The sequence below is a fragment of the Mytilus galloprovincialis genome, chromosome 5 (assembly GCF_965363235.1).
Source record: "Mytilus galloprovincialis chromosome 5, xbMytGall1.hap1.1, whole genome shotgun sequence".
In the NCBI taxonomy this organism is placed as follows: domain Eukaryota; kingdom Metazoa; phylum Mollusca; class Bivalvia; order Mytilida; family Mytilidae; genus Mytilus; species Mytilus galloprovincialis.
In genome coordinates this window covers 27505033-27519583 of record NC_134842.1, presented here as the reverse complement: position 1 = coordinate 27519583, position 14551 = coordinate 27505033, and the positions used below count along the sequence as shown (strand labels likewise).

The 14551-nt window shown below is 31.4% G+C and overlaps 1 protein-coding gene across 5 annotated transcripts in view; it reads right to left on the bottom strand.

The window, feature by feature from the left end:
* Window positions 1-2575: 2575 nt before the first annotated feature.
* LOC143075526 (uncharacterized) overlaps window positions 2576-14551 on the bottom strand; it is a 33444-nt gene continuing 21468 nt past the window's right edge. Inside the window, exons 13-21 of one of the 5 annotated variants that reach the window (XM_076250961.1) lie at window positions 12958-13063; window positions 12083-12145; window positions 10352-10444; window positions 7060-7150; window positions 6524-6616; window positions 6060-6103; window positions 5656-5831; window positions 4956-5047; window positions 2576-3991 (exon numbers count right to left, since the gene is read on the bottom strand). In XM_076250961.1, coding sequence (XP_076107076.1) covers window positions 3845-3991; window positions 4956-5047; window positions 5656-5831; window positions 6060-6103; window positions 6524-6616; window positions 7060-7150; window positions 10352-10444; window positions 12083-12145; window positions 12958-13063 — 905 coding nt within the window. In that variant the 3' untranslated portion in view covers window positions 2576-3844. Of the gene's footprint in view, window positions 3992-4955; window positions 5048-5655; window positions 5832-6059; window positions 6104-6523; window positions 6617-7059; window positions 7151-8888; window positions 8937-10351; window positions 10445-12082; window positions 12146-12957; window positions 13064-14551 lie in introns of all 5 variants that reach the window. The other 4 variants (XM_076250963.1, XM_076250962.1, XM_076250964.1 and 1 more) reach the window with 4 other exon arrangements.

Below are 14551 nucleotides of genomic sequence, written 5' to 3'. Positions count from 1 at the left end.
TACTGAGATTATGATATCCTTGTTGGCAAACAGTCAATCAGCACCAAGACGCTGACTGCTGATATTATGATTACCCCGTGGGCAAACAGTCAATCAGGACCAAGACGCTGACTACTGATATTATGATAACCCCGTGGGCAAACAGTCCATCAGGACCAATACATTGACTACTTAGATTATGATAACCCCGTGAGCAAATAGTCCATCAGGACCAAGACGCTGACTACTGAGATTATGATACCCCTTTGGGTAAACAGTCCATCAACACCAAGACGCTGACTACTGTGATTATGATAACGCCGTGGCAAACAGTCCATCAGCACCAAGACACTGACTACTGAGATTATTATTCCCCTCTGGGCAAAGTCCATCAGTACCAAGACACCGACTACTGAGATTATGATACCCCTTTGGGCAAACAGTCCATCAGGACAAAGACGCTTACTACTGATATTATGATAACCCGTGGGCAAACAGTCCATCAAGACCAATACAATAACTACTGAGATTATGATAAACCCGTGGTCAAACAGTCCATCAGCACCAAGACACTGACTACTGATATTATGATAACCCTGTGAGCAAAAAGTCCATCAGCACCAAGACGCTGACTACTGAGATTATGATAACGCCGTGGGCAAACAGTCCATCAGCACCAAGACACTGACTACTGAGATTATTATTCCCCTGTGGGCAAACAGTCCATCAGCACCAAGACACAGACTACTGAGATTATGATACCCCATGTTGGCAAACAGTCTAACAGCACCAAGTCACTGACTACTGAGATTATGATACCACCGTGGGCAAACAGTCCATCAGCACAAAGACACTGACTACCGAGATTATGATAACCCAGTGGACAAACAGTCCTTCAGCACAAAGACACTGACTACCGATATTATGATAACCCCATGGACAAACAGTCCGTCAGTAGAGGGTATCGACCATGTATAATATACTATTATATTATTAAAAAAAAACTTAATAGTTTTTGTGCGTCCGAAGCGCTTTTCTAGATTTACTCACATCCAAACTTTTCAAACCTAAACATTTGAAAGCCACTAATGTATAAATAATAGGAGCTTTATGACAAAATGGTACAAGTCTCTAGTTTGTTGGGTTTTTTTTTAAATCAGAAAGGGCATTATAATAAGATCATTGGTTTCATTGTGTAAAGTATTCAGACTTCTGAATAGTCTGTATTTTAATGAATATTTTAGAAATGTGCTATTTTGTCATACAGTATTTGTAAAAGAATAATTGAATGTTGCTAAAATAAGCTTTGATCATAATATTACTTTTCGCTTTAATTGGTCAGAAATCTGGTGCTAAAATGAGTTTTAATTAATATGTTTGAGCGAATTCTTCAGATTTGTTCTCCTAAATCGTCCTACCATTTCACTATAGGGTACCAATTGTCAATTACCCAAACACATTAAAAAAAATAATGACTTACAAAATGCAACACGAACCCCACCAAAAACCAGGGGTTCAAACTGAGAAGTACTGATAGTTATTGCTATTTTAGAGAAAATATCATTGTCTATCATCAGTAAATCATATCAAACCAACTAAAGCAGAAAACTTATCATTGAAAGTTGGTAATTAGTTGTAAGTCACTGGGCCATGACCTACAGGGGCAGGGCCTGGATATAGCTGTCAAACTCTTATGTACTGATAGTAATGCAATTTTTATAGAAGATATCACTGATCTATCACAAGACTCCTATTAAACTGACTTAAGGACAAGGAACAGTAAATGGGCCATGTCACTGTTTTTGTTAAAATTTTGCATACGACATTGGCTTGTTGAACTATAACTAAAAACCAAAAAAATATATTTTTCTTCAAAAACTACATGTTGTAGATACTTCAATTTCTGTTTTAATGATATAACATAATGATACATCAATTTCTGTTTTAATGATATAACATAATGATATGGTCACCAACTTCGTTTTTTGTCCAAAAATAAATCTGTTATCTAAATTGGACAAAAAACAAAGTCAGTGACCATATCATTATGTTATATCATTAAAACAACATGCAGTTTTTGAAGAAAAATCTATGTAGTAGAAATTAGAAATTTTAAGACAAATTAAGGTTTTTCACCGATTTTATGTGCTTTCTATACAAATATTCGGCTACTTTGAAAGAACTCAATCATTAAAATATCAGATAATCAAAGAGATAGATATCATATTTTTTTTGGTTTTTAGTTTTAATTCAACAAGCCAATGTTGTATGCAAAATTTTTTCAAAAACAGTGTAGCAGTTGGTCATCTAAAGTCACAGTTAGATTATCTAATTGGAAATTAAAAGAAAAGGCTGTTTTTAAGTTCATCATAAATTGTAAGATAATGAAAAAGCTAAAAGGGCATTAATGTTCAATTTCCTAATAAAAAAGAAGGCACCAAGCGCATAAATAAAAAATAAAAAGTAAAAAAAAGAAAAGAAACAAACAACACCAAGTGCAAAAAAAGAAAAAACAACACATTTCTCACTCCTTCAAATTCAAATTATGACAAAGCAAGCAAACAATATTATTATTTTTTTATTATTTTCATAAAATAAAGATCCTTATATTAATAAAAATAAATATAGTATATAAAATATAGCAACATAAATCTATAAGATATAAATAGTGAAGTCTCCTTAAAAAGACATAAATGGGTGTATTCATTTAAAACATTTAAATAAGGACGGATATTTCATCACATAAGGGTCATTCCAGAAGGTATCACATCTTTTAATTATCTAATCTGCCTATCCCCTAAATATTCTAATAAGATATATTCTTGAATCAATTTGAAATTGAATCCTGAACAAGTTTTGGTTCGTTAAAAAAACAATGTTAAATATTACAAAATTATTGCAACATACATTTAAAATTCATTAAGATTATTTGGCAAAAATAGTTCCCTAATAAGATATATTCTTAAATCAATTTGAAATTGAATCCTGAACAAGTTTTGGTTCTTTAAAAAAACAATGTTAAATATTGCAAAATTATTACAACATACATTTAAAATTCATTAAGATTATTTGGCAAAAATAGTTCCTATTATAAAGCATCTCAAACAGGAGTTTTTGAAAATCGACTTGAATTTTCTAATTTTGATTTTATGAATTAACAATCAGGATATTAAAAAAAATATGATATGACATAATAATCACAGATTTGCACAGAATTTCCACAGGCACTTGTCTCAGAAAAAAATAATTCCTATATACCTTAATGTAACACAGTGTTATTTATATTAAGGTATATAGGATTTTTTTTCTGAGACAAGTGCCTGTGAGAATTTCCATTAACAGAAACATTTAAAAACTTTCTACATTTTCAAAATCATATAAGGACAAATCTTGAACATAAATTACAGTTATAAATATGTGATTGTTCTGGACAAACAGTATCAACTCATTTTCTTGGTGAAACAAGCAGTATCATAAGTCAAGTTTTCAGAAGATTTCATTTTCAGTATTATTTTTTTTAAACAAAATCGTAATGTTGTATGCTGTGAATTCTGAAATACAGTATGTACTTATCAGTCTCAGTGTTGAACAAACAGACAAAAATGTGGCTTTCAATCATGCAATCTTAGAGATTGCTGCATACAAGTACTATCAAATTTTAAAATGCAAGAGATTCTTAATGATAGTGTTACCCTGTCTATTATTTTGTATAAACATAGAAAAATATTTCTGATTTCAAAATATAAATTACAAAATCACAAATATTTCACTATTTAGAAATCCACAACAATAAACCTGGTAGTCTTCAAACAAAATGAGTCTTATGTGTATCATAAATTTACATGTCAACTTTTCATTATTTTTTCTATCTTTTCTTAGATAGCTCTTTTGCCCTTCTTTCTTCTCTCCATTTCTGCATCAATTTGATCATCTTTTCACTTGTATCTTGTTGTTTCTTTGGCGCCATCTTGTCAAACTCTCCTGGATCCAAGGTTTTTCCAAATACTTCTTTCTGTAGTTATAAATTTAATTATATGTAATAGTAAGTTATTTCTGAAGTTGACAGATATCAATTTATCCTAAGGTGTATTTTAATCAAAGGGCTACTTTAATCCTTTTGCGATAAGTGTAAACAGCTTAAAAACATCTGCCTGGTGCTTTATGCCACATCAGCACAAAAAGGCTATATGAGGCAACCTGACACAGCAAGTACTCCACAATATTTACATATTTTGTATATTAAGTGTACATACCCATATCATATATCTTTTATACAATACCTTAAACTATCATGCTTATGCTTTTTCATTCAGAGATAAATAGATTTACAATATCTAATGTATTTACAATTTTGGTTTTAATCACAGGTGAAAATAAAATCAACATCTGCTTATTTGTAGATACTCATAATATAATTAGCAACCTTGTCATATATTCTATCTGAACTTCTCAACCATATATAATGAAGCTTAAAATAGTAACCTATTCAAGAGGCTCTGACATTCTTACCACTAATAACATAGTAAGAGGGGGGATAGGAGGGGTCCTGATCCCGAAATCCCGGGCTTAAAAACACGACATCCCAAAATTCCGGGCTTAAAAAAACAAAATCCTGATGTCCCAAAATTCGAATAAAGAAATTCCCAGATCCCGAAAGGGTCAATCCTGAAATACCGAGCTTAAAAACACCCGATCCCGGAGTTCTGATAAAGGTCCTACCCCCCCCCCCCTCATAGTAAAGAAAGCAAGGAAGAAAGCATGTAATATAGTACATGTTCTGTGTATTCATCTATTTATGTGGATTGACATAAACTTGCATTTTCATGGGTATTTGATTTCGTGGTTTTGCCAAGCACTGTATTCAAAACCTATAGAAAATTAACATTGAATCTTTGGTTCATCTGTACCCACAAAACTGGCAAGAAAATAAGTATTCAACACATAAAAAAGAATCCACAGTATTACAATTGATTTACCTGTGCATTTTTAATGTCTCTAACATTTTGTCTGAGGTATCCTTCTGTTTCTCTGTCTAAATCTGACTTATCATTTCCGTCTGCATGGGCAACTAGAAAAAACAAAGAATGAAGATTATCAACATATCTAAAACATTTGTAAATATCTGTATTAATATTTGACTATTACAGTGGTTTGGCTTTATTTTCAAGAGCATAAAATTTCAGTTGATTTAGAAAGAATTGTTTGAAGAATACTTAATCTTGAGTTTTTCCTAATTCTGCATGTATGTTTGTGCATACTTGATTTGGGGGTTTAGAGATTGAATGCTTTCAGTTTTGATATTAACTATTGAATTGTACAGAAAACAAGTTGAACTTTGAGTTACTGTTCCCTTATGATACTCCCACTGTAAGTATAAGGAAAACAGATAGTTTATCAGCACTAAATGTAAAAACACATCACACATGCTCACACACAGCTTTCATTTGGTCTCAATTGCCCATGTTGTTTCATAGAAAACAAAAAAATATAATTTCAAAATATGGAGGACACCATCAACGACAAAATTTATGATCGATATGACTTGCTGCAACAAAAATGTCAATTTTGAAATTTTTTTAGTTTTCAAATTTAATTCTCAGTGAAATGGTTTATATCTCTCAACCAATATTATTCTCAGGTATAACATATTTATATTTTGATTGATTGTACAAATACCTTTATCAAGCCCATGCTTTGCCCGTCTAAGGAAGTCTATGACGATTTTATTTCTTTGTTCTGTAGGTGTTTGTGCTGGAGTTGGTGTCCTTGCTTCCTCAACAGGTGGCAGCACAACAAGTGGTTCTATTGTTATTTTTGAAGCTCTGCTGGGTGGTGGAGCTACCATTAAACGACTGAAGTAAAACAAAAATATATGAAACATTTACTCTCTTATACCAAGGAAACTGAGAAAAATGAAAAAAAATTAAATGCAATATCAGTGCGAAGATATGTTTTGCTTTTTTTGAATTTTGACAATACAAATGATGAAATTGAAATAGTAATACTTTAATATGTAAGTTATGCAAATATTCTGTTACTTGCTTGGTGTCGTGTATTGAGCAGACAAAAAGTAGACTCACCTAATATTTGATGACATGCTGTATGTTGAAGGAGCTCTAGATGGCTGAAAATACAATTTTCTTTTATGGTTAAAAAGTTTTTAATTCATGAATTTGATTTCTGGTGAAATAGATATCTTCTTTACCTATTACACTAAAAAGCTTTTTTTGTATTTATTTTCACATGGTTATATGACTTTTTTTTCTCAGAATAAATTTAAGAAATAACATCACCATGAAGAAAAACCTCTTCTCCATTGATGCACTGACTCTTATTTCAAGACCAATTTTTCACTAAATTTCATAAATGAATTATCTGCCATAAGATGGTGTTGGGGCTTTTCTTTCATTGAATTGGAAAAGGTATACACTTGAAAGTTAGCAGAAATTTAATTGTTGCTCAAAAGTGGCATTTTCCCTATTAATCCAGTTAAATAATGTTACAAAAAAATATCATTATTTAAAATCTTTTAAATCAATATTACTGGTTTTGTATGTTTCATTGCAGCTAGCTCTAGTTTGAGTTGATCTATTTCTGCCTGGGCTCGTTTTTCAGCTTCAATCCTTCTTCTTCTTTCCTACAACAAAGTTTTGTTAAAGTTAATCATTAGAATAACCTTCATTTCTGAGTTGTTACTATGGTTACAGACATACCATAATAATCAGTGAATAACCCTGATTCTGGCACGTTGTTTCTGTAACCAACGCCAATGGTGATCAAGGGCAGTAAGTAAGTTAATGGCATGTTGCTACAGTTGTATGTTTAACATAGTATTTTCATTTCAACTTAACATTGTTCACATAGGATGCAGTTTGCTTTAGCTGTTTCTGTCACCACAATCATCAAACGTTTTCATATTTTGTCCACAAATTACTTTTTTCTTATAGATTTTCTAAAACAATTCTGCTACATCAATTAATATTAGTTATCAAACTTTTTTTTTTTTTATCAAATATAAATAAAGACAGTCCTACTGTCAAAAGATGTGGAAATGAATTATAATCAATAAAAGATAGTTACCTCATCTAACTGATCTTGTAATGCTATTCTTTCTTCCTCCACTCTTTGCCTGTCAGTAGCAGCCATCTTGAGAAACGTTTCCTCTTCATCTCTGTTAATATTATAAGTCAGTAGATATAAGGAGATGTGATATGAGTGCCAATGAGACAACTCTCCATCTAAGATTGAAGTCACAATTTGTAACAGTAAACTAGTATAGGTCAAAGTACAGTCTTCAACATGCCATGGTTCATATGTCTTGTGAAATAAATTATTTAGATAGGCAGTGGTAAAGAAAAATACCAAAAGTAGCCCATACTGAAACTATATGATGTTATTCTATAGATTACAACTGCTTTCAGAAAATTGTTTTTTTCATAAAACATGATTATTGCATATACATTTTAAAGGAAAATAGAGGACTTCATAAACATAAAAAATCAAGTCAACTTAATAATCTCACCATGTGAACATAATCTATATAGAAGTTGGAAAGCATACGGAACAAATTTTGATAATGAAGCTCGAACTATGCGCCAGCATTATTTCATGTTTAAATATCTAAATACACACGGGTAGTTTTATTTAATGTAAACAACCTTTTTTTTATGACACCATGACTATTTTCATTAATTGCCATGCCCTTTTCTATTTCTCAATTGTGATATTTGTTTCATTTGTCAAAGTTCAACATTCAATGATTTATTATTATTTTTGCATGTATATATATTATTAATTCTGTGTGTCAAAGGGGGCCTTTTCTTGAAATCATACACAATTCATACTCCCTATTGAAACTTGTATTTACAAGCTTGAGGAATACATCATGTACATTGTGCATTATATTATAAATTAGAAAATTGGAGTTTATTTCAAGCTTGCTCTTTAAATTGGAGCTTATTTCAAGCTTGCTTTTTAATATAATATATAACTCCTAAATTCTTATCATTAAGGTGGTACCTAACACTTTAACTAAAATTAATTTGGCTCGTTGAATTTTCTTAAAATTTTGACAAAGTATTTACTTTGACCCTTTGACAAAAGTATAAAAATTTCAAAAGATTTGAACCAACTGTTTTATCAGAAAAATTACACTGGTTATATAGCAGTTTGACAAACACCAATTTTGATCATTGAGAAGCTTAATATTCCCTTATGAACACAACATAATTAAACTTTGTAATTGTTTGGCTTTATAAATATTTTGATATGAGCGTCACTGATGAGTCTTATGTAGACGAAACGTGCGTCTGGCGTACTAAATTATAATCCTGGTACCTTTGATAACTAATTAGCTGATTTTACAGAGTTATCTCCCTGTAGTGTTAGGTACCACCTTAAATAAATGAACTAATGGTTTGCATACATGGGAATCTTAAATAGTAAATGTTTATAAATATTTATAACTTTACTTTTTTTGTATAGAGATTCTTAAATACATGGACTGTTAGTGCAAATCATGAAAACCAATAAAAAGTAACTACCAGGTATACTTTTCCAATTTTATCAGTTTCTCACAATGTTCATAGTACATAATAAAAAAAATAAAAATTTCAATAGAGGTAACATCTGTCATTCTGAAAAGACTCTTTTGAATTTCATGGAAATCATTTGTTTGAATAATATATAAAGTAATGGTAATGAATCAGGCTACAATTTCAAATACTAGTCTGCATTTGTAAAAATTGGGATCTAAATATTTGGGATTTATAAATAACAGAATTTACCTTGTTATTTAGGTGAATATACATGTTAAGCTTGAACTTAGAATGTAACAAAATAAAATGATTTTAACAAAACTGAACAAGCATGCTGGTGAACTATGATAAATTTGTTTAATTATGACTTACATAGTTTCAGGTATAAGTTTAGAATCTCTAAACAATTTATACCTTTCTCTGTGAGAAAAATTATACAATCTATGAATTTACCTATCCATAAATAATTCTATTCTAATTGGTAATCTCAAAAATGGTGAGAAAAGTTAAACACTTTGAACTTCAGCTGAAAACATCAACCTAATTCAGCAATTTGACTAGAGGTGGTTTCCTGCATATCTTTTTTAAAAAAGTTACTTCCCTTTACAAGAGTTATCTTTCTTGGGAGTAGATTTTCAATTTTATTTTCAAAATGCAAACAACCAACAATTTAGAGAAATAAATAATGTAAACCTGAAATATTACAGGAAGATTTTGCCACCTTTTAAAAAACATGGTATTGGAATCTGGTACCCTTATTAGAATCTGTAAATTAATTGTTACAGTTCTATACACTTTCAAACTGAAACTGAGTCTGCTGCTGTGGAAATTAAAATTTTAATCCTTGATTTCATTAAAAAAAAACTAGAAAAGATTAAATGAATTTAATTAGATAATTTGTTACATTTATGATATTTTATAATGACCTCGGTTGTTTAAGTTTTAAATAGACAGTTCTAAGGTATTTGAATTTAGCTTAAAAAATGCTGCTTTTAAATTATTAAAGATCATGCAATCGTGTTAATCAAACATGGTTAATACAACACAAATAATATTGGTAGTATTCTTATAGTTACCATAGAAACAATATAACAAGGGTTCAAAATGTGAAGGTCATACAGAGGGTCCTGTACCATGCAGGGGAAAGTAATGGAAATATTGACTTCTCTTAATCTTACCTATTCCTTTAAGTTTTTAATGAAAAGAATGCATTGTAATCAAATAAAATACATGGAAAGTTTATTCTCTAAATGAAATGTTTGAGATCTTTATAGATTATCATTGATAATATCAACGAGAACAATTTTCTTGCATTAGACGTTAAGGCGAAAGTGGGAAAAGCAATAGAGTTAAGATGACCAATGATAATCTGTTTTATCGCTATTTTACCTATGACGACATTGTTAATTTCATTGACGACGGGCATGTGCGCCTTAGCTTCGAGCGATAATTTTTCATTTAACTCTACTGTTCTGAGAAAGGAAATTATCAGACATTAAGATCAAAGGAAATTTTCATAAAATAGCGATAAATTTATTTATTGTTTTGAACCCATGTCTTATTATTGTAAAATTTATCAGACTAATGTTATCAATAGACATGTAACACAACTTACTTTTCACTTAAAACAATGTAAAAGAAACAAATAACAAGTTTTGTTAGAATATTATAAATAAAACAACAATTCCAATATCCAGCAGTTTAAAAACTGTACACAAGGTAAAAATTTGGCAAATGACACATTTTGTTAGAAATTTATAAATAAAACATTTCCCAAATCCAGCGAGTTTAAACATGTAAAAATAGCGAGAACTTGGACAAAACACATATCTTACAGTTTTGTACTTTTCACTACAGAGGATAGTTTTTCACTACCCAAGTCTGTGCTAGGTATTTTAGCACTTCTCACAACTGATGGGGTTTTAAAGCTGTAATTTTACATCATAAAATACTGTACACAGATAAAAACAAAAACTAGAATTTTAACATTACAGGTATTTATACAAAAGCATTAAATCAAGGATGAAAACCGTATACATGTAGAATGCTTCTTAATGGAAAAATGTACCAAAAATTATGCAGTTTAAAATTAAAATTAATAATAAAAAAATTGTTTACATAATTTCCTGTTTCTTCTATTCAAATGTAATATCATTAAAAAAAACCCAAGAAATTACAAAGTCTATATACAATATTATTAATTAACTACACTGTTATTGGACTTAATATGATGAAAACTGTCTATTCAATATATGGGGTAAACTCGGCCAATACAGAATAACTCGGCCAATATATATTTTTTTCTGTATTGGCCTAGTAATTCTATATAGGCCGAGATGGCACAAGTGCAGGATTTCGGAACGTCTCTAGTTTTTACATCGAAAGTCATGAAAAACAGAAACTGAAAGTAAACAGTTGTTTTGAAGACGCAGTTGTAATTTAGTCATCTTAAACATGCTGAAAATGTCAGTATGGCATAGATTTCAGGCTAAAGACTGTCACATTCATTTAAAAAGTATTTTGAAAGCAGACGATAGAACTATTTCAGGTTTGGGAAAAGAGTAGATTAGCACAAAGTTCATTTCTTGACGACCTCGGACCTGTTTACTTTCACTCTTTTTTTTTGTAAACTGTCATTATACCCTTAGCCAGGGGGTTCGGGGGGTTCGGATGAATCCCCCCCCCCCCCCCCCCTTTGAAATCAAATTGTGACTGTTAAAGTCAACGTTTTGTTCAAATTGTGACTGTTAAAGTCGAGTTCATGAGTCCAACGAACCCCCCCTTGGAAATTCCTAGCTACAGGCCTGGTCATTTATTTTTAAACCCAAACCAGGCATTCTGTAATTATGAAAATCTCTGTTCTTTGGTAATTTGGCTTATGGATAGTGGTATCAATATCAACTCCTACATCATTGGTGGATCCAGGGTTGGAACCCCCCTTTTTTTTGGCCGATCAATGCATTTAAATGGGGACATATAGTTGGAACCCCCCTCCCCCCTTTTGTCCTGGGTTGGAAACCCCCTTTTTAAAATGGCTGGATCCGCCCCTGTACATTTATTTTTTTAAATATATTCAATTTGTTTCTGCATATAAATACATGCAAAGGCTGTACCTTTCCAATTACTATTTATGTGTTGCGTCTAAATTAAAATTAACACTTTATAGTAACTGGAAAGGATAGAAAAATTCATCAGATGAGAAAATGCTGAAGACACCTGGAAACAGCACCAGATCATTATATATATTGCATCTAATAAAAAGAAACTGAGATTTGGATAGTTCCACTTCAAGGTAAAAATATTTATCTGTTGTGAAATGAAAAAAAAAAAATTGTAGTTAATTAATAAAGATACTATTACATGTATTTCTGTATTGGCCTTGTTATTGGTCCTCGGCCAGCTGTATTGGCCTTCGGCTTCACCTCAGACCAATACAGCAAGCCTCAGACCAATAACAAGGCAAATACAGAAATACTTACGTAATAATATCATATTAATATTTGTTTGAATTTTGATTCCTTTTCATTTTGTTAAATTTTTCAATAATCAGAAGTCAAATACAATACCTTCTTTCCCGTTGATCTTGTTCTTTTCTAGCAGTTTCAACGTCTTTTTGCTGTTGCATTTGTCTAAAAATATGTAAAACATTAATCAAAATAGTTTTCTGCTTTCATCCATTAAAATTCCTGATTTCAGATTTTGTCTATATCTTTGCTACCAAAAGAAGATGTGGTATGATTGCCAAGGGGACAACTCACAACAAAGAGACCAAATTTGACACAGAAATTAACAACAATAGGTCACCGTATGGCCTGCAACAATGAGCAAAGCCCATACCGCATAGTCAGCTATAAAAGGTCCCGAAATGACAATGTAAAACAAGTCAAACGAGAAAAATAACGACATTATTTATGTACAAAAAATGAATGAAAAACAAATATGTAACACATAAACAAACGACAACCACTGAATTACAGGCTCCTGATTTGAACCATTGTTTTTGAATTTATTGGTCCACTTTCATGTGTTTTAAGGCTACATCCCATCCCTGCCAAAAAAAAATCCATAAAAAACATTCTTAATCCTTTAAAGACTTTCAAAATCAAAATCGATGTATATTATTTGATCAATATCAAAACATATGACTCTGTTTATTTCTGTTAGTTCTTCACTTTAAATCATAGTACAGTTGAACCAGTATATAAAGGTCACCCTTAAAACCTAAAAAATTGACTTTAAAAGAGACCTCTGACCTTTGAAATGAGGTTCAAAATGCAAAAGTATAACTACAGGGGAACAAGAAGAGGGTGACCTGACAGGCCAGGATAAATTTTTTCATTATTTTTTGGGGGGATGGGGGTGGAATTAATAGTGTTAACCTTTCTTTATACCAGGTTTGACTGTACGAGTCCCTTGTTTTTTTGTTTCTTCCACATCTTACCTATCCCTTTCAGCCTCTCGTTCCTCTCTAGCCTTCCTCCTATCCTGAGGTTTAGTATGAGGTGGTATCACATCATTGTACCAATGTCTCCAGGGAGGATGTTGTGCTACAAATATAATATATAATATACTTAAGCCATGTAAATATAGATCTTCAAAGTACAGTTAACTCTCGTTGTCTCGAACTCGGTTGACTTGAAATTTCGGATGAGTCGAAGTTTTCACGTGGTCCCGAACTTTATTCCATACAAAAGTATGTAATTCGACTCCTGATGAGTCGAAATTGGATGAGTCGAAATTTCGGTTGAGTCCAACTAAATTTACGGTCCCAAGGTTAACAAAAGCATTCAAAATTCATTTTTTATCTCGAACTTATACACATATGTCAAAACATGACCTCTGGGATTTTTAACAAGAGGCTCTCAAGAGCCTGAATCGCTCACCTTAATTCTTTTGGTTAAATCTCTCATCAATGATTATTTTGGCTTTTCAATTTATTTAAATGTTTTTTGGATCGTCCTATTTTCTTCAAAAGCCAAAAAGAATAATCATTTTCTCCTATGTTCTATTTTAGCCATAGGAGCTATGTTTCTTGACATACAAGGAAATAAAATATAAAATTTATACTAGATACTCTGAAACTCATTTAGCCTAAGTTTGGCTGAAATTGATACAGCAGTTTCAAAGGAGAAGATTTTTTAAAGTAAGTCAACATGATGAACAAATTGTGATAAAAGTCTTTAAAGGGCAATAACTCCTTAAGGGGCCAATTGACAATTTTGGTCAAATTGACTTAATTGAAGATCTTACTTTGCTGAACATTATTGCTGTTTACAGTTTATTTCTATCTATAATTATATTCAAGATAATAAACAAAAACAGCAAAATTTCCTTAAAATTATCAATTCAGGGGCAGCAACCCAACAACAGGTTGTCTGATTCATCTGAAAATTTCAGGGCAGATAGATCTTGACCTGATAAACAATATTACCCAACGTCAGATTTGCTCTAAATGCTTTGGTTTTTGAGTTATAAGCCAAAAACTGCATTTGACCCCTATGTTCTATTTTTAGCAATGGCGACCATGTTTGTTGATAGATCATAACTTCGGATACAATTTACAAACTAGATACCCTAAGGAACATTCAGTTAAAGTTTGGAAGTATTTGGCCCAGTAGTTTCAGAGGAGAAGATTTTTGTAAAAGATTACTAAGATTTACGAAAAATGGTTAAAAATTGACTATAAAGGGCAATAACTCCTAAAGGGGTCAACTGACCATTTCCGTCATTTGACTTATTTGTAAATCTTACTTTGCTGAACATTATTGCTGTTTACAGTTTATCTCTATCTATAATAATATTCAAGATAATAACCAAAAACAGCAAAATTTCCTTAAAATTACCAATTCAGGGGCAGTAACCCAACAACAGGTTGTCTGATTCATCTGAAAATTTCAGGGCAGATAGATCTTGACCTGATAAACAATATTATCCTGTCAGATTTGCTCTAAATGCTTTGGTTTTTGAGTTATAAGCCAAAAACTGCATTTGACCCCTATGTTCTATTTTTAGCAATGGCGACCATGTTTGTTCAT